General features: G+C 36.5%; 1 protein-coding gene across 3 annotated transcripts in view; it reads left to right on the forward strand.

The window, feature by feature from the left end:
- METTL8 (methyltransferase 8, tRNA N3-cytidine) overlaps positions 1 to 24606 on the forward strand; it is a 78123-nt gene that overhangs the window by 29346 nt on the left and 24171 nt on the right. The window contains exons 1-3 of one of the 3 annotated variants that reach the window (XM_082658376.1): positions 3070 to 3112; positions 5921 to 6075; positions 23832 to 23923. In XM_082658376.1, the coding sequence (XP_082514502.1) occupies positions 3083 to 3112; positions 5921 to 6075; positions 23832 to 23923 (277 nt within the window). In that variant the 5' untranslated portion in view covers positions 3070 to 3082. Of the gene's footprint in view, positions 1 to 3069; positions 3113 to 5920; positions 6076 to 23012; positions 23101 to 23831; positions 23924 to 24606 lie in introns of those variants that run through there. The other 2 variants (XM_082658377.1, XM_082658378.1) reach the window with 2 other exon arrangements.

Genomic DNA, 24606 nt, shown 5'->3' on the forward strand with positions numbered 1-24606 from the left:
CAGTTTGAGCTAAGTTAAGTGAAGCATCAGAACCACAAACCTTTTAAGGTGCTTCCAACTGTAAATTAAAACTCAAACACCTAACAAGGATTTGTGGAAATTCTTGTTGCCTTCGTATTTCTCTGCTCTGGACTGTTGTAACTCAAACTGCCTTAGCAATTAAAGCACACCAAGACATGCCTAGAAAACTCTTACCAGGCTTCCCTCTTTTGGATATCTGCAAGTTTTATTCCTGACAAACACCTGATAACTAGGAACTATAATGAGAAGCCCTAAGTCTGTGGGAAAACTGCATTGTAATAATGTGGCCAATATTCAGACCTTTATTTCATACAGTTGTACTACTTTTCCACGTTATGCTGGCCTCATAAAACAAATTGAGAAGTGTTCTCTCCCCTATTTTCTGAAAGAGTCTGTGTAAGATTGGTGTTATTTCCTCCTTAAACATTTGATAGTCACTAGTGAAGTCATCAGGGCCTCCAGTTTTCTTTGTAGGAAGGTTTTTTGGTTTGTTTTTTTATTGTGGTAAAATATACATAAAATTTACTTCCAGAAAATGACTATTACTAGAAATAAGGAGGGGCATTTATTAATGAGTCAATTCATCAAAAATATTAACATTTAATATTGCTGTTGTGGTCAGAAAACATACTCTGTATGATTTGAATACTTTGGAATTTATTAAGACTTGTCTTATAGCTCAGCATATGTGGTCTGCCTTGGCAAATGGTTCATGATCAGTTGAAGAAATGTGTATTGTGCTGTTATTAGGTATATTGTTCTTTCTATAAATGTCATTCAGGTCAAGTTGATAATGTTCAAAACTCCTGTGTCCTTATTGATTTTTTGATAGTTCATTTCTGAGTGTTGTTCTGTTTATTACTGAGAGAGGGCTATTAAAATCTCCAAGTATTGCCGTGAATTTGTTAATTTTTCCTTTTAAAAGATTCTATTTTTGCTTCGTGTATTTTGAAGCTCTGGTATTAGGTACATGTACATTTAGGATTTTTATGTCTTGATGAATTGGCTCATCATTATTAAATGTAATAGTCTTTTTAAAAGTCTATTTCGTCTATTATTATACCTCCATTAGTTTTTTTCATGCAGTGTTTGCATGGTATCTCTTTTTGTTTTCTTTTTTTTCAATGTACTACAGAGCCCAAGAAGACCCAGAAGATATAAAGTAGGATCGCCATTTATATAAGGTTCAAAAATAGGCAAAATTAAACAGTGTTGTTTAGGAATGCATCAGTAGATGGCAAAACTGGGGACACACAAGGAAGGAAATGAGCACCAGGCAGGGCGGGGGCTTTTGTCTGAGGTGGGAGCAGGGGCTGCTGAGCACAAGTACGCTGAAGGGCTGCTTCTTTTACGACTGTTTATTAAACATCTGTGTTTTATGCACTTGTCTGTATGTATGTCAGATTTCACAACTGAATATATGAATTATGAAAGACAAAAAAGTGGAGCTACTAAGTTGCTTCATTAAATAAGTGTAATTTCTGATTCCTAACCCTTTAACTCACTCCTATACCCTCAAATGCCAGCAGGTGTAAAGGGCAGCTTCCCAAGTTTATTGCTCCGTTGTATCTCCAGAGCAATTAAAACACTGGAGGTGAACTGGAAAGATCTGGAAAGACCTAGATCCCACCACCTCAGATAAGAAGAAATGTCAGCAGCAACCCCTGCTCACCGGAAGGAATCAAGAAAGGACTGCTTTCCTGCTCAAATATTTGTCCTGCTCTTTTACCATCCCAGTCATCATTGTGCAGAGTTTATGTTTAACACCAAATGCTTGTAGGGCTACCAGGTCCCATCTCTTTTTTAATTGTAATCTATTTGTATCTTTAAAGTGCTTCTCTTATAGACAATACAGGTATGCCCTGCTTTTTGAAAGTTTGCTTTACCTCCTTCACTTTGATGAAAGACCTACATTGGTCTAAATGAAAGAAATCTGAAGAGGATTTTCACTTCTACGAAAAAAGGTGAAAACCGAAAATAGCTTTCAGTGTTTGTTTTGCAGTGAGCTGTTATAGAGGCGGTGCAAACCCTGAGCATCAAGAGCGGCACCTCCAAGCTCCTTCCCTGGGAACTACACTCAGCATCCCAGCATTAAGCCGCCATAGCTTTGAGCATCTGTGCTTTATCTTGATTTATTTTGTTAACAAGATGTGTCCTAAGGTAATTGCTTTTTTGCTTTACGCCATTTTGGCTTACAAAAGGTTTCACAGGAATCCTCCACTTTTGGATAGTGGGGGAGAGACCTGTATATGGTTGAGTATTGCTTTTTCATACAAATTAGCAACCTGTGTCTTTTAACTGGAATCCATTTACACTTAATGTAATTACTGATATAGTTGGATTTAAATACGTCATCTTGGTATTTGTTTTCTAATGGTTCCATCTGATCTTTGGTTTCTCCTCCTTCCTTTCCTGCCTTCTTTTGGGTGAATAGAATATTTTTAGCTATGCTTCTTTGTGTTATTTCAAATAAAAGTACTAATCCATACAATTTCATTATGCAAATAATATCTTAATTAAACTTGTATTCAAATTAGGGTATGCCAAAGACCTAAATAGACATTTCTCCAAAGAAGATATACAGATTGCCAACAAACACATGAAAGGATGCTCAACATCACTAATCATTAGAGAAATGCAAATCAAAACTACAGTGAGGTATCACCTCACACCGGTCAGAATGGCCATCGCCAAGAAATCTAGAAACAATAAATGCTGGAGAGGGTGTGGAGGAAAGGGAACCCTCTTGCACTGTTGGTGGGAATGTAAACTGATACAGCCACTATGGAGAACAGTATGGAGGTTCCTTAAAAAACTAAAAATAGAATTACCATACGACCCAGCAATCCCACTACTGAGCATATACCCTGAGAAAACCATAATTCAAAAAGAGTCATGTACCACAATGTTCATTGCAGCTCTGTTTACAATAGCCAGGACATGGAAGCAACGTAAGTGTCCATCGACAGATGAATGGATAAAGAAGATGTGGCACATATATACAATGGAATATTCCTCAACCATAAGAAGAAACGAAATTGAGTTATTTGTAGTGAGGTGGATGGACCTAGAGTCTGTCACACAGAGTGAAGTAAGTCAGAAAGAGAAAAACAAATACCGTATGCTAACAGGTGTATATGGAATCTAAAAAAAAAAAGGTTCTGATGAACCTAGTGGCAGGACAGGAATAAAGACGCAGATGTAGAGAATGGACTTGACACGGGGAGGGTGAAGGGTAAGCTGGGATGAAGTGAGAGAGTGGCATGGACATATATACACTACCAAATGTAAAATAGATAGCTAGTGGGAAGCAGCCACATAGCACAGGGAGATCAGCTCGATGCTTTGTGACCACCTAGAGGGGTGGTATAGAGAGGGTGGGAGGGAGATGCAAGAGGGAGGAGATATGGGGATATATGTATATGCATAGCTGATTCACTCGGTTATAAAGCAGAAACCAACACACCATTGTAAAGCAGTTATACTCCAATAAAGATGTTTTAAATAAATAAACTTTGCACTCCAAAAAAACAAACAAATTAGGGTATGCCAAAAGAGAGTTAATAGAGGGTACCTAAAGAGAGTGGGACTCTCTGGTGGCAGAAACCAATTTTCTCTACCAGAATTCTTTTGGGAGCTGACCCTGCCCTTCTCTTTTTTTCTCATCACAAAATGGAAACATGACCTAGTAACCATTAAGCTAACATGATAGTCATAACATAAAGCACATATTTATTAATCGTTGCAGTGACTATAACTGGATAGCTGCCTGTATAGTGTCAACTCTTCGGTCACTTCCTTCTTCCACACTGCAGGGATCTAAGGAGCCACCTTGGGAAATATGAAGTACCTTCCTTCCAATTAAATTTATGTCAGACAAGTACCATTTTTGTGTAGTCAGTCAAACAATTAATTCACAAGCAGCTTGGTGCTGCCCTTAGAAGATTGCAATTTATTTGAGAAAGCATTTATGTTAAGTAGTTGTATTATGTATCTATATTATGTTTATTATACAGTTTACTATATATTTATATAATATAAAAGATAAAGAGCATTGCAAGGCTGTTGTAGATAATACATAAATGAAATAAAGATGTTTGTGTGGTTAATTAGAAAAAGCTGCCTAAGCTGGACAAATTGCCACATGTTTAGGCCCTGGCTATACCGTGTTTTTCTATGGGCTAGCGGTCTGCAAGGCACACACTTCTCTGACATTTTCCTGAATTGCCTAATATCCAATCTGGTTATGCCTTTTTGTCTCCAGCTGTCTGTAGATGTTCTTGGGCATTTATAGTGAGAGAAACATCTTCTTTTCCCTTCTCTTCCTCTTCTATATATAGATAGATATAGATAAGTATCACGTGATTATTTGAAGGATTGAAATTTCATTTTGATTTGGCTTTCCTGGGTGGAAAACATTTACATCATTTCATACTTTTGAGCATGAATTGCCTCTTTTTCTAGGTGTAATCCATTTCTACTCTTCAGCATACGGAAGATTTTATGAATAATGTTCAGTGCAGAAAGAGAGCTCTAAAAATAATTGTGCTAGTAGGGTTTTGTTAGTCTTATGTGGAACAGTGACAGGAGAAAAGAACAAAGGCACATCAGAGGAAAGGTAGTGGTAGGCAGAGCATTTGATTTCATTTGCCTCCACCAAAGAGCTTGCATTTAGTGGAGAAGGAAAAACAAATAAGAAACAGGAGATCTGCACTAGCTATTGAATGTTTCATTTCTCATCACTGTTAGTCACATTTGAATGGAATCATTGCAGTCTTTTTGGTGTGTATAACTAAGCCTTTTTTTCCCAAAAGGAAAATCTTGAATTTTATGTTTAAAAGCACAATGAGATGTTTTTGACATTCTGCAGTTTGTTTTGGAATTCATAGTCTTAAAACCCATTGACTTTCAGTAAGGTGGTAAAGGGTGTACAATACATGTCATTTTTATGCCTGATAGCACCTGGGATAGTCTCTAATGCATATTATATATACACACCTTTCATCATCCGTTTCTACCTGACAGCTTACAGTGTTAGGCTGAATGTTGCGATTAACAACTGAATGGGGGTGAAATGCCAAGCGGTATTACAATGGATTCTTATTGGAAAACATAAGCTCTTTAGAGCTTATTTTTTATACTTTTCCATGAAGATTTTAAGCCGACATATATGCCAGTACATAATTAAAATAACATACTCTTTAAATGTTTAAGTTATTCTCCAGAAATGGAGATAGATTTGGCTAATCAAATGATGATTCTCCTCGAGCTGGGATTTAAGCATGCGTTTTGTACAGGGAAATCTGTTTTGCAAATGCATTACTGATTATTCTTTAAAATGTATGTATACAGGGTTGTTAGAATTAAGAACTGTTGGGATCATATCTTAATATAGTTATTTTACCAAGATTCATATTATTCAGCCCAGCCCAGGGAATGAGATTTTTAAAATTTGTTTTCTTATTCTGCTCCTATACTTGAGTTTTTGGTCTAGTGGTCATCAAATATTCCCTAGAAATACATTTGCATAGAATTCCCAAAACAAAATAATAAAATCACTTAAAAAAACTTTTTAGTATGCAAAATCCAGATTCTGGGCTTACATGCTTTAGCCATGTGCTAAAAATTATATAAGCAAATACCAAAGAAAGCCAAGTTGGTCAAGGCTGTGACTTATAAAGAATGCCAGGCAATGTTGGACACTCCAGATATTCTTTTTCCTTCTCTTGGCCTGAAAAATACTTCAGGAAAGAAGCTACCATGCCCATCTTTCATTTCAAATTTTTTAGTTTTGATGTCCTTTCTCAGCTTGTAAACCTTTTAGGCCAGTTATTGGCTCTTAGATAAATAATATGTCGTTTAATCCATATTGACTAATTAACTGTTTGTAACTTTCCAGGTACTGATGAGGATGAATGTGATTTGGAGAAATTATTTTTCTCGTCTAAGGATAAGAAAGGTGCCTCACAGATACCGAAGTAGTTATCACCCAGTGGCCCCTCTGGGATCAAGGATTTTAACTGATCCAGCCAAAGTTTTTGAACACAACATGTGGTAAGTTATCTTTTTTGTGTGTGTGTGGTACACAGGCCTCTTACTGTTGTGGCCTCTCCTGTTGCGGAGCGCAGGCTCAGCGGCCATGACTCATGGGCCCAGCCGCTCTGTGGCATGTGGGATCTTCCCGGACCGGGGCATGAACCCGTGTCCCCTGCATCGGCAGGCGGACTCTTAACCACTGCGCCACCAGGGAAGCCCGGTAAGTTATCTTTTAAGTGTGATATAATGTATGTACATTAAGCATCACCAGTGTTATTTTCATTTAGTGCCAGAAAAGGATTTTTTAAATTGAGCACTTATGTTGTTGAAGTTAAAAGCAAGGGTAACTGATCCCAACTTAAATGTTGCCAATTCTGAATTTCTTTGCAAAGAGAATTAGAAAAGTGAAGTTTCCCAAGTGCTTTCCTCAGCTTTGGGTTCTTGCAGGCCCTCCCTGCTCACCTCTGATCCTGATTTGGCAGCATATCACTGAGGGGGCTTCTTTTCTAGGTAGAGCCCTCCATTTGCCTCTATTACAAGTACTTATCAATCAGCAAATGTGAACTCAGTACCTGCTGCTTACTGAGCACCAGGGAGAACACATTGGTTTGACCTTAATTCATGCTTTTAGGAAATCCACCCTTTATTTGTGAAGATAGATGGGTATTTATAGGAAAAACTGATAATTAGGAATACAAGGCAGCAAATTGTAAGGGCCCAGAGTGTTCTTATAAGGCATAGGTCTGTATAAGAACAACTCAAGGGCTTCCCTGGTGGCGCAGTGGTTGAGAGTCCACCTGCCGATGCAGGGGACACGGGTTCGTGCCCCGGTCCGGGAGGATCCCACATGCCGCAGAGCGGCTGGGCCCGAGAGCCATGGCCACTGGGCCTGCGCGTCCGGAGCCTGTGCTTCGCAACGGGAGAGGCCCGCGTACAGCAAAAAAAAAAAAAAAAAAAAAAAAAGAACAACTCAACAATGCAGGATCACTTCTATTTTGGCATAGTCAGGAAGATTTATTTTTCAGCTTTATTGAGTTATAATTGGCATATAAAGGAAGGTTTAAGTGGGGAAACTGAGATATTTATTCTTTCTCCAGTACCCAGTATGGTGCCTGACGCATAAATATTTGTGGAATAATAGATAGGTAAAGCTGGAGTAAGGGCATTCTAGGTGGGTAGACAGTCATATTCACCTAGATGAGAAAGTATAAGGCATATTCAGGAGAACAGGATAGTTTGCCAAAAATAAAGTCTCTTCTAGGAGATTGGTAAATGATAATGTTGGAATGGTAATAGACCAGGTGTGGGGTAGGAGCAAGATTGTGTGTGGTCTTAAATTCACACCTGAAGTGAAAGGTATTACAGAGCCACTAAAGAGAAATGGCATTCATTATACATGGTATATTAAGTATAAGTATTTGTATAACAGTATAAGGATAGATCAGCAGGTAGAACTAGAAGCAGAAAAGGGAAAATGAGAGAGAGATTGTAAGGGAAGAAAAATAGAACTTGGTGCTTTTGTAGAATAAAGGAAAAGGAAACATTTGACTCTGAAGGTTTGATCCTAGATGACTAATAGAAATAGGAAAATCAAGAGGTAAATTGATTTTTTTTTAAATATAATAGAAGAAAAACAGGTGGTTTATCTTCTTGTTTTGTTTGTTTGTTTTTTGTTTTTTTTTTTTTTTGCATTACGCGGGCCTCTCACTGTTGTGGCCTCTCCCGTTGCGGAGCACAGGCTCCGGACGTGCAGGCCCAGCAGCCATGGCTCATGGGCCCAGCTGCTCCGCGGCATGTGGGATCTTCCCAGACCGGGGCACGAACCCGTGTCCCCTGCATTGGCAGGCGGACTCTCAACCACTGCGCCACCAGGGAAGCCCTTTTTTTTTGTTTGTTTGTTTTGTTTTTATCTTCTTTTTTTAAATTGAAGTATAGTTGATGTACAATATTATATAAGTTACAGGTATAAAGTATAGTGATTCACAATTTTTAAAGGTTATACTCCATTCATAGTTACAAAATATTGGCTATATTCTCATCCTTGTAGCTTATTTTATACATAATAGTTTGTACCTCTTAATTCCCTACCCCTATATTGCCCCTCCCTCTTCTCTCTCCCCCTGGTAAAACCACTGGTTTGTTCTCTATGTCAAACAGGTGGTTTCTTATAAAGTTAAATATACACTTACCATATGACACAGCAATTCCACCCACTCCTAGGTATTTACCAGAATAAATGAAAATATATGTCCACATAAAGACTTGTATATGAGTGCTCATAACAGATACAGATATTAGACAAAATAAGAGGTAAATTGATTTTTTATTTTGGAATAAAGATAGTGCATTTAATTTTAGATATTTTGAATAGGTTTTCAGAGAGGGACATCCTGAGAAAAATGTCCAGAACATAGACTCCACTGCTAGGAAGAGAGAGCAGTCAGGGCTGAAGATGTGAGGTTGGGTATAATATCTGCAGACAAGATTGTTACTGACTAGCCTTGGGAGCAGGACCTCTAGGACTGGGAAAGTAATTCATGGACTTTCTATGTTTATATTGCAACAGAATATCAATTTTAAAAGTAAATAGATTGACTTTATTAATTAGTCCTGCACTATACAATATGGTGGCCCCTACCCACATATGGTTTTTGAGCACTTGAAACCTGGTTAGTCTGAATTCAGATGTGCTATAACATTTTGAAGATTTAATACAAGTAAAAGGTAAAGTATATCATTAATAATTTTTGTACTTAATTATTCAGTAAATGTTAAAATGATATTATTTTGGATATGTTGAATTACAGTATTTTATTAAAATTAATTTCCTTTTCACTTTTTTATCATGGCTACAAGAAAATTTTAAATTACATGTGTGGCCGACATTATACTTTCTTGGACAGTTACTAAGTTAAACCATTTTGACGATCATCACCAATTTGGACAGTTATAAGAGGCTGTGAGATAATTGTCAAACAGTTAAACCTCCAGAGGAACTTCTGGTCCTAGGCAGGCTCCTCATTTGCCAGGTTTTTTGTTTTGTTTTTTGTCAGTAGACTCTAGTGATTTAGTTGTCTACATTTCTTTTTCCATTTGCTATCACTAGCTTTTTTGCCCAAGATTCCTGCCCACCCATTTAAGTTCTGTTTTGTCATAGGCTCTCAGGGAAGCAAGGGTCATCTGGTTCAGTGCCTCTCAAACACTGTGGGCTAGCTTAGGGCTGCTGCACAAGAATCCCTTGAGGTATGGCCCAGGAATTTGTAATTTGAAAAAGTTCTTTTAGTAATTCTGTTGAGCTACGAGGTTTAGGAATCCTTGATGCAGTCCAATGGTTTCAAACTTTAGTAGAATTTTTTTTCCAAGTGAAGGCTTAACATAGAATCCCAATATTTAAAAGGTAAAAACAAACCTACTCTGAGTGAAGTGAAGTGGTCATAGAAGCTTGGGGCATTGACAGCTCCACTTCCCTTTTCCTCTCCCACCCCTCCCTCCCTCTAGCAGCCTAGAGGACCTTTAGGGTTCAGCTGACCAGAGTTTGAAAAACCTTGATCTGATCTCTACAGCCATCCTTCTCCATAGCATACCCCCAAAGAAGTTACCCTGCCTGTGCAGGATACCTCTAGTGAACTCTCTCCAAAGCAGATACATACTGTAATAATAAAAAAATAATAATTTTCTCCAAGGGAAGAGGAAAGCAGTTGCTTCACGTCACCTTCCCATGTCCCCCACCCCAGTTCCCCCCCTTTTTTTGCTTGAAGAGAAGTAAATTAAACTGAAAACCAGAAGACTGGTTTACTTTCTCCTTACTTCAAGTCCAAAGTTCTGTCTAAAAGTTCTCACTTCCTTCCTTATTTCCTCCTTTATATTTAAGAATAATGTCTCCTCATGCTGAATTTTGATTTTTAAGAAGTCTCTTAACAAGTACATGTCAGTTTTCTCTCAGAGATATTGATCAGAATTGTGTACAGTTCATTTTTCCCTTTAGCCTCTAGTTTAGTTAATAAGAACTATTTACTCTATACATGAACCTCTTGTTAAAAATTTTTTGAGAAAAAATAAAAATACCGTTTTTCTTCAGTTTCTATATCCTGAGTAATATTTGCCCTCCAGATTCTGGATATTACTAGTATTTACATCTGCCTATAGGCTCTTAATTCTTAATAGTTTAGTTAAGTGAATTTCACATAACATAAAATTAACCATTTTAGGTGAACAGTTCAGTGGCATTAATTACATTCACGATTTTGTGCAACCAGCATCGTTCCAAAACATTTCCATAACTCTAAAGTAAAATCCCTTATCCATTAGACCTCTTACACTCATGCTACAGTTCCCAGCCCCTGGCAGCCACCAATCTGTGTTCGTCTCTAGAGAATTACCTCTTCTGCATATTTTGTATAAATGAGATTATACAATATGTGATCTTCTGTGTCTGGCTTCTTTCCCTTAGCATAAAGTCTTGGAGATCCATCCATATTGTAGCATGTATCGGTACTTGATTCATTTTTATGACAGAATAGTATTCCATTGTATGTATATACCACAGTTGGTTTATCCACTCATTCGCTGATGGACATTTAAGCTATTTCCACCTTTTGGCTCTTGTGAACAGAGCTGCTGTGAACATGTGTGTACATGTACTTGTTTGAGTCACCTAGGAATGGAACTGTGGGGTCATGTGGTAATTCTACATTTAACTTTTTGCAGAACCGCCAAACTTTTCCACAGTGACTAAATCATTTTGTATTCCACTTATAGTCTTTTAGTTATACTTAGTACATTTATCAATTTGGGGGGCACTGACGTGAAACTATATTCAGAGTGCTTGTGAGACATGGCCCAGACATCTCTCTGTATTGAGCAAATTACACGGTTACTTGGAAGAATCATTCCTTATTCCACGCTGCTCCTGGTTTTCAGGGGACCCCCGAAATTTATAAGAAAGCAGTAAGCACTTGTATTATCATGTAACTAAATCAGCTAGGCCAGCAGCTTTCAAGCTTTTTGGCATGACCCACAGTAAGGAGAACAGTTTACATCATGGAACAGTACCTGTACGTATAACACATGCACATATATGAAACAGGAACAGAAGTTTCCTATGCAGTTTTACCATGTAAGACATGCACTCATAGTTTCCATTTGTTCTTTTCTGCTCCATTTTTGTTTTTTTCTCTTTTTAAATGTAGATGGACTAACTAAATTGATTTCATGACTCACTAAAAGTGTCATGACCTTTAGTTTAAAAACACTGAGCTAAGTGATTCTCTGTAGATCCAAGGCAAGACCTATATCCTGTAACATGACTTTCTATTACATAACCCATTTAAATAACTGACTGTTTCCAGCATCCCAATAGAGTTCAGGTATCAAGAATTCTTTCTTACTATATAGTCTGAATTTTCTTTATACAATAATTTGTCATGAGAGGCAATCTAGATGTTAAAAGGGGCAGTCTACATGTCTAACTTTAGGAAGTTACTTAATCTCTCTGTGCCTCAGTTTCCTCATCTCTAAAATGGGATAATAATAGTAATATTAACCTCATAGAGTTCTTGTAAGGGTTGAATTAGTATATATATATTATAATATAAATTGTATATACATGATAAATAAGCAACACATAAGAATTAGCTGTATTATTATTATTACCATTTCCTAACATGTACTTTAGTTACTTATGTGTCTGTTTTATCTTCATTATTAGATTGTATGACTCTTCAGAGAAGAACTTAGCTTATATCTGTTTCATTGCTATATTCTCTATATTATAGGCACCCAATAAGTTTGTTTGAATAAGTGAATCAATGTAGAGAAATAGGAGATCCAGTTCATGTCTACTTGAAATTTACAGCTAGACTGAGAGTTAATATCATAACTATAAAAAATAAAATTAAATAAAAAATAAATTTAAAAAATATCATAGCTAAACATGGGCTTCAGAACCCAAAAAATCTGAATTTAAGCCCTGACTCTACCCCTTTCCAGGGTTAGAATTTGAGGAATTTGAGCAAGTTTTTTTCATGAGGTGTTGTGAGTATTAAAGGAAATAAATATGTAAAACACTTAGTAGTAGTAAGCTCCCTAAAAGCCATCATTCTTGTTATTATTATAAGATGGAGAGTTGAGATATATACCAATGAATAAATAAACAGTATAGAGGACTATGCAGGGTCATACAGTGAAGACAGTGAAGACCATAGGAATAGTCTTCAGAATAGGAAGAGATTTTTGAGCTGGGGATGTAAGAAAGTCAATAAGATTTCATAGGGCAGGTAGGATTTAACCTGGGCTCTGAAGGATGAGGAGGATTTAAATAGTGAAAACCCTTTTGTTCTAGACATGAGCAAAGATCTGCATTGTACATGAGGTATATTTCGTGTACAAAAGCAAGCAAATAGACCAGCCCACTTGGAAGAGAGGTTTCACATTTTGAAACTGGGTAAATGGTGTGACAAAAGAAGTATTTTAGGAGAATTAATCAGGCTCTGTTGTCAGGACACGTAGAGTTAACCATTATAGAACATGAAATGATATCTTTTTTCCTTAGCATTTTTGTTATATTGACATGTACCCATCACTGGGCTAGGTTCAGAGCAGTACTCAAGAGAGGAACAGCAGATGATCACTGCTCTAAAGGAGCTCTAGTCTGTTTCACTAATAAGCTTGAGTCCTCCAGGTAAAGAAGATGGAATGAATCTGAAAAACAAAGTATTCCTCCTCCAACAAAATGAATAAGAAGTAGTAAAAGCAAGCAAAAACTATGCCAACAGCAACTACAAGAGTTCATACTGTTCATACATAGACAATTAGTGACCAAGGAAAGAAACTATAGATTCATGTGTGGCCCAGAGTGGCTCCTAACCCTATCTTTATCCCTCAGAAGCAGTACTAGGGAAAGGTCAGCTGACAAATCATTACTAATACTCATTAGGCAGCCCTGGCAAATGTTGAGAAAGAGCCCTTGAAAATAAATGTTCTTACCTATCACAGAAAAATTTGAGGTCTTAGTAGAGCAGGGAAAATCATGGGGCTCACCATTTTCCAGAGTTCCATGCTGAATTGAAACTATCCAAAGCCCAAGGGAAACCCCCTTAGGAATAGGACACATCCTAACTAGATAAGTGAAACCTAGCATAGATAGGACTTAATAAATCTCAAAAAAAAAGCAGACCCAGACTCTCATAAAATAAAGGCTGCCAGCTACCCAGTGGAGTTCCCCCTTCTCCCCCACCTCTGACACCCTCAGATTACAGAAAAGTGCAGAGGATACATAATACCCAGCCTTCAAACTAAGCTTGCAGAGAAAGATAAACCTGAGTAAGGTTTGGTGGCAAGAGAATTTGTCTGCCAACAAACCAGAGAGGAAAGAAGGAAGGAGGGGAGAAAGAACAGAGCATGCACTATGGATTAGTTTGCATTTTCCAATATTTTATGTAAAGGGAATCACAATATATACTCTTTTTTTTCTGGCCTCTTTTACTAAGGATCATTATTTTTAGGTTTATGCATGTTGTTGCATATATCAATATTTTGCTTATTTTTATGACTGATAAAAAATAAAATCAGAATACATAAAAAGCTCTCAAAATTCGATAAACAACCCAATAAAAATGGGCAAAATATTGAACAGACACTTCACCTAAGAAGATACACTGATAACAAGCATATGAAAAGATGCTCAAACATCAGTAGTCATTAGGGAAGTGCAAATTAAAGTCACAATAAAATACTACCAAACATTTATTAGAACAGCTAAAATTCAAAATACTGTACCAATGCTGTTGGTGAAGATGTAGAGGAACTGGAATTTTCATACACTGCTGGTGGGAATATAAAATGGTGCAACCACTTTGGAAAACAGCTTGGCAGTTTCTTAAAAAATTAAACATACAACCTCTATATGATTCAGCCATTCCATTCCTAGATATTTATCCAAGAGAAAAGAAAGCATACAAAGACTTTTGCATGATTGTTCATAGCTTTATGTGTAATAGTCAAATTTGGCAACAACCCAAATGTCCATCAACAAGTAAATGGATAAACAAATTGTGGTATATCTATATAATGAACACTACTAATAAAAAAGGAATGAAACTATTGATACACACAACAACATGAATGCATTTCAAAATAATTATGCTGAGTGAAAGAAGCTAGAAATAAAGAGTATGTACTTTACTTTTACTGTACTGGAAAATGCAAACTAATCTATAGAGGCCGACAACAGATCAGTGGTTGTTAGTGAAGCAGGAGCGGGGTGTGGCGAGAAGGGGAGGGGTGGAAGGGAGGGATTACAAAGGTGCACCAGAAAACTTGAGAGTAATGGATATATTCATTAACTTGGTTGTGGTGACGTTTTCACGCATATTACATTTGTCAAAATGTATCAAATCATATACTTTAAATATGTGCGGTATGTCAGTTATACCTCAATAAAGCCATTAAAAAATATGGTTACATCCATACGTTGGAAAACAATGTAGCAGTTAATAAAAATAAGAGAGATCCATGTGTATTGATATCAAGAGATGGCTATGGTATGTCATTAAACAGAAAGAGCAAGTTGCAGAAAAGTATCTCTAGTATGGCCTCATTTTTATTAAGGAATTTCTATACATGTGCTACAGTATATACATATCTTTGTTTTTATATACACAGAGAAATGTCTGGAAAGGTCCACATCATACTGATAACACTGTTTATCTCAGGGATGGACATGGGGATAAGAAGTAGGGTAGAGATGAAACTTCGTATTTTATAAGCATTAGTATTATTTGAATTTTGAGTTTTTTAGAAGAATGCCCCCCGTGTACATATTCTCATCTTACTGTCTATCTGATAAAGCCTTTGTTCTTTAATAATCAATTACAACTCCTCATCTTCCTAACAGTTTTGAGTTCTACCAAATCTTCTTCATTTTCGTGTCCCCGGTTCACAGCCCAGTGCCTAATAGTTATAGGTTGTCAATAAATGTCTAATGAGAGAAGTAAATATTGGGTTTTTTCCAGCAGCTGTGACCTCTATCTCTTGTATGCAGAAGTGGGAAGGCATTGGTTCTTTCTGTGTGTCTTTTGTATGTCATTCATTCCTAAGTAAGAAACTGATTTACTAATAAAAATAATCAACTGAAATATTTATTATGGCCAAAAAAGATAAGTGGAAAGCCAGGACTCAGAAATATAAATTAGTGTCTAATGGTAGAAAAGATTTAATTGAAGTTAGTTCTATTATTCTCTGATTTACCTGTAAGAACTATATTTTATCCATCTGAGACATTTTTTTTACCGATTAACATCTCTGTGAAGTCATGGCATTTCTTAAAATTGATGGCATCTTACAATTGTAATTGGAAGTGTTTTTTTCTTTCTTACTGGTACAGAAAATAATGGTATCTTAGATTTGATGAAATAGGATAATTATAATTTCAAAGTACATAGTCTTAATTGTACACTGTTTTGAGAACTATTATATTTATTTTACTAATACAAAAACTAAGAGACATAGAAAATATAAATTACTTTCCACTGCCATACATCAAGATTAACATTTGAATATTTGTTATATTGTTAGAAAAGCATGAAAACCTTTTGTTATATGGATAAATCGGCAACAGACATAAAAGATTGACCCAGAAGGAAGTACATGTGAACATATGGGAAAATATACAACAGTAAAAGAAATACAAATCAAAACAATTTGGTACCTTTTTAGAGCTACTAAAATAACACCAAAAAAGAAAGAAAAAGAGAGAGAGAAATTTAAGATAACACCGTATCCTGGTAGCAGTGTAAGTTAATACAATCTGGTTATATTTCTATTTATTTTTTGTCTCATCTGTTCTTTTATTTTTCTCTACTGGCTTTTTGGCTATACATCTTTTGATTATTTTTTGTATGTTATTTTAGAGCAATAGTTTCAAACATTTTGGTCTTAGAACCCCTGTACACTGTTAAATCATTGAGGACCCCAAAGACCTTTTATTTATGTGGATTATATCTATTGATATGTTCAACATTAGAGATTGAAACTGAACAGTAAAATATTAATTTTAAAACAATAATAAACATTACATGTTAACATAAATTACATATTTTCATGAAAATATCTATTTGCTCCCCAAAAATATAGTGCAAGGAGTGCATTGTTTTAAATGTTTGTAAGTCTCTCTAATGTCTGGCTTAATGGAAAAAGCTGGATTCTCACATGTGCTTCTTCATTTAATCTTTTGTGTAATGTTGTTTAGGTTGAATTATATGAAGGAAACTTGGCCTCACACAGATATGTACTTGTAAAAGAGAGGAGTGTTATAATAGCATCTTAAGATAATTTTAGATATTTTTCTTTTTTTTTTTAGCTGTGCCCCACATCTTGTGGGATCTTAGTTCCCTGACCCGGGATTGAACCCTGGCCCTCGGCAGTGAAAGCGCAGGAGTCCTAACCACTGGACCACCTGGGAATTCCCCATATTTTTCTTTCCTTTTTAAAAAATTTTTATTTCTTTATTTTTGGCTGTGTTGGGTCTTCGTTGCTGCACGCGGGCTTTCTCTAATTGCGGCAAGCAGGGGCTATTCTTCATTGTGGTGCATGGGGGTCTAATTGTGGTGGCTTCTCTTGTTGCAGAGCATGGGCTCTAGGTGTGCGGGCTTGCTTCACTAGTTGTGGCTCACAGGCTCTAGAGCGCAGTCTAAGTAGTTGTGGCGCATGGACTTAGTTGCTCCGCAGCATGTGGAATCTTCCCGGACCAGGGCCCGAACCTGTGTCCCCTGCACTGGCAGGTGGATTCTTAACCACTGTGCCACCAGGGAAGCCCCCCCATATTTTTCTTGATACTACATTAAATCTCAGCAGCAGCAGTTTCTTAGTTGCAATATGGAATATGAAACCATATCAATGAACTTTTGGTATTGTGCTATATTATAATCCATTGTTACACCTTATACTTTTTTTAAAAATAAATTTTATTTATTTTATTTATTTATTTTTGGCTGCGTTGGGTCTTCGTTGCTGTGCCCCGTTTTTCTCTAGTTGCGGTGAGTAGGGGCTACTCTTCGTTGCGTTGTGTGGGCTTCTCATGGCGGTGGCTTCTCTTGTTGCGGAGCACAGGCTCTAGGCGCGCAGGCTGCAGTAGTTGTGGCTCATGGGCTCTAGAGCGCAGGCTCAGTAGTTGTGGTGCACAGACTTAATTGCTCCGTGGCATGTGGGATCTTCCCAGACCAGGGCTCAAACCTGTGCCCCCTGAATTGACAGGCAGATTCTTAACCACTGCGCCACCAGGGAAGCCCACACCTTATATTTTGAATTTTTTTTTTTTTACCTATGCATCATTTTATGTCATCATGTATGGATAATTTGGAAAGTTTAGTTCCCTGTTTTATGTAGATTCAGATGACACATTTCATTATACAATATTCAAAAATCACATTTGTTAATACACCATTATTCCCATCAGGAAAAATCTCTTAAGTATTGGGCGCTATCAAACTCGTGGTGGAAACAACCTTTCCAAAATCCTAATTTTTGCTTGAAAGCACAAAATTTATCTTTGACAGCAAATACTTTTTCTTTTCTTAAAGTGATAGGCTGATTTTGTTTACTTTTAAGATGCCGAATACTCAAGTCTGAATAGCTATAGTTTGTCTACAGTTGCTCTTTCAAGTAAAAATAGAATTCCATGAGAAAAGCATATAATTTAGTTCACAATGCAAACAATCATACAAGTATTTTTCTACAAGTCATTCATCAGACTTCAGTGTGCAGCTTTTTGCATGCCTCCCATTTTGTCACATAAAATATTAAAAATATATTTACCGAAGGGTAATATATTATCCTCCTCCTTCACATGCTAAAAGTTTTGATTATCTGGTGGACATTATGGATGATATCTTATGTGGAATCTGGATTGTGTTGTTTTCCTTTAAAGGTGTTGAGGTTTTTTTCCTGGCAAGTGGTTAAATTATTGCCAAATCTTCTTGGTCAAGTCAGATTTAATTTTAGGTTCTGTTCAGGTGAAATTATTTTGATATTTTTCTGAATCTAGCGTAATTCTTATTCCTATAGCATGGCATTTCTGGGGTCTTAACTGAATGCCTGAAGTGTTCAGAGAGGTCTCTCCACTCTGGCTTAGCCAGAACTCCAGTATCTCCAAGCACTGCACTGCACTGCCTATGCAGACTTCAGGGACCCTCCCCTTTGTCCAACCCCCTCTTGTTCAGTATTCTGCTGCACAAAGTCTTACCATCTCAGCAGCTCTGAACCTTGATTTCTGCCTTCTCAACTCACAAAACTACCGCTCAGTGAGTCAGCCAGGCTCTGCTTGGGCTTTACCTCTGCACCACAGTCTAGAACATGTCCCAGACAGAAAGCCCAGGGTAAATGTGGGAGTTGACCTTTTGTGTTTCTCTTCTTTTAGGGATCACAGTCCTGTGCTGTCTGAAGTGTAGTCCAGTGCCTAAAAGCAATTGCTTTATATACTATTTTATCCAGTTTTATTATTGTTTATAGCAGAAGGATAAGCCTATTTCTAGGTACTCTGTCATGGCACAAATCACAAATCCTATACAGCAGTTTTACGCCATAATTATGAATATTTTGTAGCTATGTAGAAGAGTGTGTGTGTGTATCCACAAATACAGGAAGGGAACTTGAAAAAATAAGAACTGTTAATTGATTAGGATATTTAAACGAAAGGTAAGACTTTTCCTCTTTAAATTTTTCTATTAATATAATTGTAACTATGTAATAAAATGACTTTGTTATGGAATTAAAGATTACTGAAATAGTTTTAAGGTGAAACTAATAAACTTTATTTCTTCCTTTTACCTAACAATATTTTATTTCTAATTCACTAGGCACCTAATACATTTGTTAAATTTGTCTTTAAATTTTCTTCTATAATGACACTTTTTCATACACAGTAAATGACCAAGACAGAAAAACATTTTATCTGCATAGCTTACACTGGGTACTTTGGTTTATATCTGATTGTTAAAAATTATAATAGGAAGTGACACCACATTCAGCAGTTTTCTATAAGTAGGAACCTCAGAAACATTAGTACCCAAGCTAAATGATTGGGGAGGGAGTGTGTGTGTTTTAACTTTTCAAAACCAAACCAAATGCATGATTATTTAGACTGTTATTGCTATCAACTTAAAGCTAAAGCAAGGAATCATCATTCAATTGCACTATACATATAGAAGGAATATGAAATCACACACACACGCACACATATGAACTGAAGTCATAGGACTCATGGCCACTCCAAAATTACGAATTAATTCTACTAGCCTTGGTGTGAAAATTTCTTTTTTTTTTTAAACATCTTTATTGGAGTATAATTGCTTTACAATGGTGTGTTAGTTTCTGCTTTATAACAAAGTGAATCAGTTATACATATACATATGTTCCCATATCTCTTCCCTCTTGCATCTCCATCCCAACCCTCTAGGTGGTCACAGAGCACCGAGTTGATCTCCCTGTGCTATGCGGCTGCTTCCCGCTATCTATCTATTTTATGTTTGGTAGTGTATATATGTCCATGCCACTCTCTCACTTTGTCACAGCTTACCCTTCCCCCTCCCCATATCCTCAAGTCCATTCTCTAGTAGGTCTGTGTCTTTATTACCGTCTTGCCCCTAGGTTCTTCATGACCTTTTTTTTTTTTCTTAGATTCCATATATATGTGTTAGCATACGGTATTTGTTTTTCTCTTTCTGACTTACTTCACTCTGTATGACAGACTCTAGGTCCATCCACCTCACTACAAATAACTCAATTCCGTTTCTTTTTATGGCTGAGTAATATTCCATTGTATATATGTGCCACATCTTCTTTATCCATTCATCTGTCGATGGACACTTAGGTTGCTTCCATGTCCTGGCTATTGTAAATAGAGCTGCAATGAACATTGTGGTACATGACTCTTTTTGAATTATGGTTTTCTCAGGGTATATGCCCAGTAGTGGGATTGCTGTGTCGTATGGTAGTTCTATTTTTAGTTTTTTAAGGAACCTCCATACTGTTCTCCATAGTGGCTGTATCAGTTTACATTCCCACCAACAATGCAAGAGGATTCCCTTTCCTCCACACCCTCTCCAGCATTTATTGTTTCTAGATTTTTTGATGATGGCCATTCTGACTGGTGTGAGATGATATCTCATTGTAGTTTTGATTTGCATTTCTCTAATGATTAGTGATGTTGAGCATCCTTTCATGTGTTTGTTGGCAATCTGTATATCTTCTTTGGAGAAATGTCTATTTAGGTCTTCTGCCCATTTTTGGATTGGGTTGTATGTTTTTTTGATATTGAGCTGCATGAGCTGCTTGTTAATTTTGGAGATTAATCCTTTGTCAGTTGCTTCATTTGCAAATATTTTCTCCCATTCTGAGGGTTGTCTTTTGGTCTCGTTTATGGTTTCCTTTGCTGTGCAAAAGCTTTTAAGTTTCATTAGGTCCCATTTGTTTATTTTTGTTTTTATTTCCATTTCTGTAGGAGGTGGGTCAAAAAGGATCTTGCTGTGATGTATGTCATAGAGTGTTCTTCCTATGTTTTCCTCTAAGAGTTTGATAGTGTCTGGCCTTACATTTAGGTCTTTAATCCATTTTGAGTTTATTTTTGTGTATGGTGTTAGAGAGTGTTCTAATTTCATACTTTTACATGTACCTGTCCAGTTTTACCAGCACCACTTATTGAAGAGGCTGTCTTTTCTCCAGTGTATATTCTTGCCTCCTTTATCAAAGATAAGGTGACAATATGTGCGTGGGTTTATCTCTGTACTTTCTATCCTGTTCCATTGATCTATATTTCTGTTTTTATGCTTGTACCATACTGTCTTGATTACTGTAGCTTTGTAGTATACTAAAAATCCTATCTTTTATTTTTAAGATTTCTTTTTCTCAAATTCAAGTTTTCAGGAAAAATATTCAGCATATTTTATATTTTCTTCTCAATTCTCTCTCTTTTTTTTTTTTTTTGTGGTATGCGGGCCTCTCACTGTTGTGGCCTCTCCTGTTGCAGAGCACAGGCTCCAGACGCGCAGGCTCAGTGGCCATGGCTCACGGGCCCAGCTGCTCCATAGCATGTGGGATCTTCCCGGACCGGGGCATGAACCTGCGTCCCCTGCATCGGCAGGTGGACTCTCAACCACTGCGCCACCAGGGAAGCCCTCAATTCTCTTTTTTTAAGAAAACATATATTCTTTTTTATTATAAAGATTGCTGGGTTTTCCCCCAAGAAGGATAGCATAAAGTTTTAATGACCATTGTTATATGTCTTAAACATGCAGTATAGTTTCTTTATAAATATGGTTTTTAAAAGGATTATCTCTAGTTGAAGTAGCTTTACAATATTAAGGAAATTTTAAGGCAGTTACTCTTTATTCCACTATTCTACTATAATTGTTTTTATTTCACCCAGTGTGTATATTATTTTATATAGTTGTGATTATAATACATATACAGTTTGGGGATCTGTTGTTTTAACCTCATGCTTTTTCATATATACTTTTCCATGTTGTTGCATAAACTTCATATCTATCATTTTAAATGTCTGTATAATATTCCTTTGAGTTACCATACTTTTTCTATTATCCTATAAGTGAGGTTGTTTCCAGTTTTATGCTATTATATTTGGTATTCCAGTAAATACTGTTGTACAGATACTTCTCTGTACAGAACTTCTGTGGGTTTTTTTTAGTGGCTTCGTTACAATAAATTCCCAGAGTATAATTTGCAAGTCAAACAGTATGAACCATTTTCTTCCTTCAGTAGTGGTGGTGGTGGTGGTGGTGGTGGTGGTTGTGGTGGTTGTTAAATACCTGATTATTTTCAGTTTGTTTGTTAGTTGTCTCTATACTTAAATTCTATTGTAATTGTATTTGTTACTTATAAACCTTAATGATTCTTATTGCTGTCTGTTGGGTTTGGATATACATGAATCAGACTCTTCTAATATAAGAACCTCCATAAAGCAGCTGGTCTGGAGGAAGTCCCCATAAATACAGTAGAAACATTTTATAGGTTTCTATGGGGATTCTGTAACTATATAGTGGAAAATCTGTTCTCTTGGGGCTAAGGGTATAATATCCCCCTCACCTAGCAGTTAAGAAAATGAAGCAACGTAAAAAACAGTATAAGGAAGTTAGAGCAATTTAAGAAATAACTAAATCTATTAAATACTCAGGAAGAAGCAAGTTAAACTAACAGTTTAAAACAAATGCGTACGGGTGAAAACCATATACGCTCTCATCTCAGAGCTTGATTTTTTTACAGGGAAACGGACTGTTCTATTTTCCTTATTATATTTTTTAGAAATTCATAGATGAGAAACTTGTCCCCAGCCTTAGTAATACTATTTTTTCAATAAGTGATTTATTGCCTTTAACGTCATAACTGTCATATAATAATATTCTCTATATATTTATAGGTACAGAATATAAAATGTAGTTACCAGCTCCAAGTTATATATGCGATTGCTCACATATATTAAAATAAGTCAAAGCAAAAATTTGTTCTGATCTCATTCATTAAAGCAAGTGATAAAGCTGTTTAGTGATTATTTGGGTTGTAAATGATTGGGTTTTATTTGAAATAACAGTGGTTAAATTTTCATCTGTGAAACTCTGATTTTTACATTATCATATACTTTTCCTGGGAACTTCAGTATACCAGTTTTGATCCTTCTTAAATGTAATTTCTCACCTTTCAGTGGTGTATTTATAGCCAGGTCACTGGAATATACCCTCTCATATCTGATTGCATAAACATGACTTAAAATAGTACTGAGCTTATCATCATTCCACCCAAAGCAACTCCTTATTCTGTCACTGTTGCCCCCACTTTCATCAGTACTCAGTTTTAATACCTTGGAATCATTCCTGACTCTCATTCTTCTCCCTTCAATATCTAGTTAATCTCCAGATCATAACTATAGTTTTCTTTCATAGTGTCTCCCCCTCTACTCTGCCTTTCTGTTTCCCATTGCCACCACCTTAGTGCTGGACCTCATTACTCCTAGACTACTGCAACAGACTTGAATTTGGGGTATGTGATTTCTTTATTGTTAAGAAAAACGGTTTATTCCAGGAAACTACATCACCTACTTACAGTTTTACCTATTGCAAAAAAAGAAACATAGACTTTGTAAGAACAAAACAAAACAAAAAAATCACCTTTTTTCTATAAAGATGTTGCTTCTATTCCAAGAAAGATATTTTGGTGGCAGGAAATAATATTCTCTCATATGGAGTAAATTCTGAAACTGAAAATACTTATAGAAAGTGCCAGGTCTTAGAAAGATGACCTTCTTATATGCTATATCAAGTAGTCTATCATTTAAACATAAATGAATCCATATACAGAAATTAAGGCAGCTAATAAGAATAGTGCAAAAGGAGTATGAAAAAACTATTAAAGAATTCCCTGTTCATAAATTAACAGAAAAGCAAATAAATTTAGCCTTAGAATGAAACACAGCAAACCATACCAGCGCCCAGATAAACATGCGCCATGGTGCTCCTGGGACACCACTTCAGCAGTTATCTCCAGAAGGTGGCTGGGGCTTGCAACACACCCAGAGTTAGAAGAACCGGAGGCGCTCCAGGGTTGCACCGGCGCTGTCACAAGGAACATCTGACACAATGTATTCATTTGCCTTGGAATTTGTTTGTGTCATTTGCCTTTGACTAACCTAGAATGAAAGAGGTATCCCTTGTCACTCTTTTTCTGCCTTCTTCAATTATAAAGCATGTTTTATAATCTTCATTTTTTGAAAGGGATCACATGCAGTGGTCAAAAGAAGAAGAAGAAGCAGCCAGAAAAAAAGTAGAAGAAAACTCAGCTGTGCGAGTCCTTCTGGAAGAGCAAGGTAAAGCAACTACGTGTTGTGTCTCCTGGAGCCTGGCTTTCCTGTGTGCCCTTCCACTGATTCAATTCACACCTCAGTCTCTTTTCCTCCTAATTGTGCCACTACTTTAGAGAGTTCTTAGCTTCTACCTTTGCTAATCTACTTGTTCCTTTGGGAGAATTCCCAGTTATTCCAGTGTAGCGGAACCAAAGTTAAAGAAATAAATTATGTATTCACCCTATAAGTATAATCTCTTTCTATAGTCATATTATTGCTTTCTCTGGGAGATACATAAGGGTGTCATTTCAAACAGGATATGAGAACATAATTTAAATTTTTTCCTTTAGTTATGCATCTTTTAGTATGCTGTTGTGCACTTGACCTGCTAGGAATATTCAACAGATTCAAAAACTTTGAGCGAAGAAGGTAGAGTCATATCAAAATGTTTCTGGTCTTTTATTGAACATAAAGTTTCAGTAAGGATTTGAGGTACTTTTCTTGGAGGCCTTTGATATTTAGAGTTTAATTTAGGTAACGCCTTGCCAACCTTAAAAATGGCTTCTAAAGTATTGGCCTATGCTACAATCACAAAACCAGAAAATAACAAGTGTGGGTGAAGATGCATAGAAATGAAGCCCTTATATGCCCTGTTAGAGTAATTATAAAATGGTACAACCTCTACTGAAAACAGTATGGAAGTTCCT

Source organism: Grampus griseus (assembly GCF_964374135.1).
Source record: "Grampus griseus genome assembly, chromosome: 7".
NCBI classification, from domain to species: Eukaryota; Metazoa; Chordata; class Mammalia; order Artiodactyla; family Delphinidae; genus Grampus; species Grampus griseus.